This window comes from Orycteropus afer, unplaced genomic scaffold (genome assembly GCF_000298275.1).
Source record: "Orycteropus afer afer isolate SDZICR_OR568_19922 unplaced genomic scaffold, OryAfe1.0 scaffold00149, whole genome shotgun sequence".
In the NCBI taxonomy this organism is placed as follows: domain Eukaryota; kingdom Metazoa; phylum Chordata; class Mammalia; order Tubulidentata; family Orycteropodidae; genus Orycteropus; species Orycteropus afer.
Window position 1 is genome coordinate 3,739,448 of NW_006921736.1, and position 6,317 is coordinate 3,745,764.

Genomic DNA, 6,317 nt, shown 5'->3' on the forward strand with positions numbered 1-6,317 from the left:
TAACCTCAAAGAAAAATGATAAACCTTCACATCAAAAAAGAGGACTAGCATAAATATTCAGCGAAACTAAAACAACAGCAATGAAGGAAGTGATAACACGCTTCATAAACAAAACAAGCTCAGCATAGAAAATTATATGGAACAAAGAAATCGCCACCACGAAAAAACACATAATAGAAATGACAGCAACGAATTCTTATTTGCCGATAATTACATATCTGTCAAGGGACTTAACTCTAAGATTTATAGTGGAAGAGTGGATGACCAAACTATGGTACATACGCATAATGGAATGCTATGCAGCACTAAAGAATAATGATGTAGAGTCTGCAAAACACCTCATAATATGGAGTTGGAGGACATTACGCTGAGTGAAATAAGTCAACCACAAAAGGACAAATATTGTATTACTTCATTGTTGTGGAGGGTGAAGGAAAGGTTTATATATGGAGGGAAACTTTCTTTGTTGGTTGCCACAGGTGGGAGGGGAGGAGAGGGAACACAGCAAAAAAAGAAAAAAAAAAGCATTGACCCATGTCACTTTAGTTTTGTGTATTTCACTGTACATATATTATATTTCAATAAAATGCATTAAAAAGAAAAAAAAAAGACTTCAGGGGATATTTTTGGTTTAAGGTTTAAAAATTATTTTAGGGCAATAGTTTCAGGGATTCATCCATCCCCTTAACTCCAAAAAGTCTGGAGTCCGTGAAAATTTGAAATTCTGTTTTGCACTTTCCTTCCTCTGATCAGTATTCTTCTATGGAATCTTTGATCACCATGTTCGGAAATGGTGGCTAGGCACTATCTTGTTTTGGTCTCATGGCAAAGGGGACAGTTACTCATGGAGGCAGTTAGCCACACATTCCATATCTTCTTCCTATTTCCGACTCTCTTTCCTCTGGTGCTGCAGGCAAAAAGAGACCAATTGTTGTCCCTTGGATGGTCATTTGCAAGTCTTTAAATCTCAAATTAGGAAATAGAGCAGAAGCACTTGGAAAAAAAAAAAAAAAAAGGATATTGTCCTGCCCTTTTTCTGACGCACTCTTCAGGCACTGAAGCCTTAAGCACTACGCCACCAAAGCTCCTTAGACTATGGTTAGGAGCACCATATTAAGTATTCACTGAATCACATCACATAATATTTTTCAGCCATAAAAAAGGAATGAAGTACTGATACACTCTACAACATGGATGAACCATGAAAACATACAAAGTCAAAGAATCCAGCTAAAAATGACTACATATTATATAATTCCATTTATATGAAACATCCAGAATACGCAAATCTATAGAAGCAGAAAATGATTGTCAAGGGCTGAGGAAGTAACTGCTTAATGGACATCTTTTGGGGTGATGAAAATATTCCAGAGTTGAGACAGTAGTAACTGTTGTACAATACGAGAATACTAAAGAACACTGAATTACACACTTTCTAATGGTTAAAACAGTGAATTTTATGTTATATAAATTTTAATCTCAATTACAAATGTTTTTAATAAAAGACCACTGGGGAAAAAAAATATTTCTTAAAGTCTGGTAGCATAGCACCTAAGGCACTTGACCTCTAACCAGAAAGCTAGCAGTTCAAACCCACCAGCCACTCCTCGGAAGGAAGGTTGGGCAATCTACTTCCGTAGTGATACTGCCCCAGAAACCCAAGGAGGGGTCGCTATGAGTCAGGTCTGATTCGACGGCACATAACAACAACAACGACGTCTGAAAACAAACAAATCTAAAATATATATCAAGTTGAATGACACAATCCACTCAAAGAAAAATCTATTTCGAGGGACTTTAGAACACAAATTATGGACTGCATAAACACAGTTCTAAGACAAAAAAAAAAAGCAAAGAAATTTCAAACTTTATTCATCAGTTTTAATGTTAGGAATAACATTGTTATCATTAAGCAATTTTAGGTATAGTTAAAATAAAGCAAATAACCATGTAAATGTTAGGAAACAAAATTTTCTTGTTAGGAACAATATTTTTAGTGTAAGATAAAAGAGATGCAGGTATTTTAAATTTTTTAAATATTAAAACACTGATTTTAAAATCGATGTAGAAATATCAATATAATCTCATGATTTTTAATCCTGTTTAAAATTATGTATTTTCTGGCCCTGTTCACTAGAAAGGCCTAGAAGCAATGACAACCCATCAGTTAAAAGCATTCCTAGCAACCAAACTGTGGTCTCTAAATACATTTTCCCATTAAAAGGCATCAGAGCTACCTGAAGACATAGCTATCTCCAGATCTGGGACAAGAAATGTGTAAACTGATCCTAGGATATTTCACTGTGCTGTCAGGGACTAATGTGGCTGTATTCAATTCCTGAGCTGATGTCACAAATTGGTACAAATTTGATGGCTTAAAACAATACAAATATTATTTACTCTCAGTTCTAGCTTAAAATTAGTTTCCCTGAGATGAAATCAGCATGTCAGCAGGGGAAGAATCCACTTCCTTGCCTTTTCCAGCTTCTAGAGTACATTCCTTGGGTCATTCTCCATCCTTCAAGTCAGCAGTATAGCATCTTCAAATCTCTCTACTTCCATCTTCATATCATCTTCTGCCTTCTGAGTCAAATCTCCATCTCCCTCTTATTTGTAAGGATGCATGTGATTCAAGCTCAAGTGGCCTAACATACTACACAAAAAACATTATTCTACATCCTACTTTGGTGAGTAGTGACTGGGGTCTTCAAAGATTGCAAGCGGCCATCTAGATGCAATGATGGGTCTCTCCTCAACCACAGCAAAGAAAAATGAAAAAAAGCAAAGACACATGGAAACAATTAGTCTAAGGGACTGGTAGACAGCCTATATGACCATGAGACTACGATCTTCAGCCTACATGACCATAAGACCACAAGAACTAGATGGTGCCTGCTACCACTGTCAACCACTCTAAGAGGGACCGGTGCAATAGATCTTGGAGAGAGTGGGAGGACAATGTGGAACAAAATTCAAAATCAGAAAAAAAAAAAGACCAGGTTTGCTGGTCTCATACAGCCTGGTGAGACTTCTGAGATTATGGGCCCTAGATACCCTTCAGGTCTGGAACTGAACTCACTCCTGTGGCTTCCAGACAAATAACAGACAGGCATACTGGGTATATAGATACACTTCTTGGAGCAATCAATCATGAGAGAACAGAAAGGAAATATTTGCACAGAGACAGCTCGGGGGGTGGGAATGCATGGGAGGGAAGGACACACGGAACAGGAAACTAAAGGGAGGAAATGGAAAGATGTTTTTAACAGTGAAATGACACTGCCAGCAATACATTTGAAAACTTAGAGCCACAAAAAGGAAAAAAACGGCAATGAAGTAAGTGTGGCAAAACATTGACATTATCGACTCTTACAAATAGGTACACGAGAGTTCATTATAATATTCTCTACTTTTAGGTATGTTTGCAAACTCCAATAATACAATACTTAAAAAATTAATTCAACATAATAAAAGCAGCTCTGTAAGGTACACAGAAAAGTAGGACTACCTTCTGCTGAAGAGATGCAAGGCAAGGAAGGCATCAAGGAGGCTGCAGAATTTGAGCAAGGTATGAAAAGGTAGTTATGATACTGCTCAGTAGCACCCATCAAAGAGAAATGCCAGGTAGAGAAAATAAAGTGAGCAACAGTATCTTTATTAACAATTGTACAAATAGTTGTAGTAATGGGAAACAGGGTTGTAAAAGTGACTGCTGAGAGCTTTCAATGACAGGCTAATGAGTTGGGAAAGGCTGGAATGTTTTGGGGCAGAAGAATAACTTGATCAAAGCAACAGTATACAAAGACCCATCCAGAGATGATACATAAATAGTACGGTTGTAGAGTATAAAAGCCAAGAAACTGGCAAGCAAATGAGATCACTAAAGTAACAATCTAGTCTAGGCCTGAAGTGAGAATTATCTAAAAAGAATGGCTCCTATTTATAGAAGCTCAAAAAAACAAAACTCACTGCCATCGAGTCAATTCAGACTCATGACAACCCCATTGGGTTTCCAAGGCTGTAAATCTTTATGGAAGCAGATTGCCTCATCTTTCTTCTGCAGAGTGACTGGTAGGTTCAAGCCACTGCCCTACTGGTTAGCAGTCAAATGTCTTAACCACTACACACCAGAGCTCTTTATTTATAGAAGAGCAAACCAAAAATAAAACAAATCCTATCTACTCATTTTATTTTTTAATCTTCCTGAGATCCACAGATTCTCTTGAAATTATATGCAATATTTAGTATTTATATACATATGTGCATTTCACTGATAAATGGGTCCCTAAAACCAAACCCGGAGCTCTGGCAGCGTAGTGCTTAAAGGCACTTGACTGCTAACCAGAATGCTGGTGGTCCAAACCCACCAGCCACTCCTCGGAAGAAAGATGGGGCAATCTACTTCCGTAGCGATACTGCCCCGGAAACCCAAGGAGGGGTTGCTATGAGTTGGGTCTGACTCGACGGCACATAAAACAACAACAACAACAACAAAACCAAACCCACTGCACCAGAGAGTCAATTCTGACTCATAATGACCCTGTTGGACACAGTACAACTACCCCATAGGATTTCCAAGGCCGTGAATCTTTACAGAAGCAGACTAACTCATCTTTCTCCTGCAAAGTGGCTGGTGGATTCAAACCACCGAACGTTTGGTTAGTAGCCAAATGCCTTAACCACCAGAGCTCCTTAAAAGGGTCCCTAGCTTTCATAATATTCTCAAATAGGTCTGAAAGTCATAAGAAATTAAGCAATACTGGTATAACGTAAGCATCACTTTTAACAACAGTTGTAAGAAAAACAAATGACTAAGTTTAACACAATTCAGTACTCTTTGAAATATGCCCAACATAATTAATTACAAAGGAAATATAGCAAATACACCACTACTTAAAAACTGATTCCAGAAAACTAATAAACTGGTTAATCTGCAAAAGCATAAAAAAATACTTAAAATTCATTATCCATTCCTTACTTGAATCGCTAATGTTTCTTGTTGTTGACGGGCTTCTTCTTGGGCCTTTTCTAGTGCTGCAGATAGCTCTTCTTTAGCTTTCATCTCACGACTTAGAGCAACTTCTTGTGCCTCACTATCCTTTGCAGCATTGGCTTTGTGAAGATCAGTAAGTTCTCTTGAAAAATTAGATGACAATTTTAATTGAATATAACATGCAGTAATATTACAATTTCAAGTTAATGAAGTTTCCACGTACCACAGCACTCTACAGAATGAGGGCGAGTTCGGAAACCCAATGGGAGTTCCAATGAGTCAAAATTGACTCGATGGCACTGATTTGGGTTTTGGTTTTACCACATAATAAATATTGGCTGCAGAGATGTTGAACTTGCCTTGACCAGTACAATCTTACATATAGGTAAGTTTGTAAGCGTTGCTGTAATCAAATAGTCAAAAGAGTATTTCTTCAACATCCCACTCTAATAATTACTTCTTAAATGGGTTGCATATTTGTCCATTTTCTTACATGTATGCACTATCAAGGGCGGCCTGAATACTTCGATTCTTTTCTTCAAGTTCCTCCATGTCTACCTGTAGTCGGCCAATATCCTTCTCTTGACATTCTACTACAGAATTAAGTTTTTTAATATTTTCTCTATGTTGTTTCTCAACTTCTTCCTTGCCATCAAGGACCTATGTTATAAAGACAGATAAAAGTATTTTTCAATAAGTAATAGCCTGGTAAATAATTTTAGTCTGGTGATCTCAAGTATTATATAATAAAGATTTTAAGATTTATCTATTAGTTTTAAAACTCCTTACTTGATATTCTTCCATTAAATCATTTTAAATGCTCCAAAAACCATGTCAAACTGTTCATATAAGCAATATCAGTAAATACATGTAATGACTAATGTTTAATAACCACCTGTTTTAAATGTTGCAACTCCTCTTCTAGTTCTTTAACTTTTTTGTTGAGCTTTATGGTAATGTTTTCATTTTCTTTGTCTTTAGCTCTTAATTTCTTAATGATGTTAGAATTATGCAGCTGCTGCTTTGAAAGCTTTTCTCCTGGTAATGGTAAAAAAAGCATAGATTCAAATAATATTGGTTTAAGATTCTGGATATAAGGTTTTATCTAACCAGTAGCATAAAATGATAGAATTTTTTTCAAAAATCACAATTTTGTAAAGCCCACGTAACAAATGATTTGGACAAGAATCATTTATGAATGGTAAAATTATTAGTTGCAAGGATTTTGGAGAACAGGATATTTACACAGTCTTGAAGAATCACATGTTGTTGTTGTTGTTATGTGCCGTCGAGTCGGCCCCGACTCATAGCGACCCCTCCTTGG

The 6,317-nt window shown here is 36.7% G+C and overlaps 1 protein-coding gene across 1 annotated transcript in view; it reads right to left on the minus strand.

The window, feature by feature from the left end:
• The window catches only part of TMF1 (TATA element modulatory factor 1), a 75,472-nt gene that overhangs the window by 37,115 nt on the left and 32,040 nt on the right, over positions 1–6,317 (minus strand). The window contains exons 6-8 of the mRNA XM_007946058.2: positions 5,889–6,031; positions 5,487–5,653; positions 4,979–5,135 (exon numbers count right to left, since the gene is read on the minus strand). Coding sequence (XP_007944249.1) covers positions 4,979–5,135; positions 5,487–5,653; positions 5,889–6,031 — 467 coding nt within the window. The remainder of the gene's footprint in view (positions 1–4,978; positions 5,136–5,486; positions 5,654–5,888; positions 6,032–6,317) is intronic.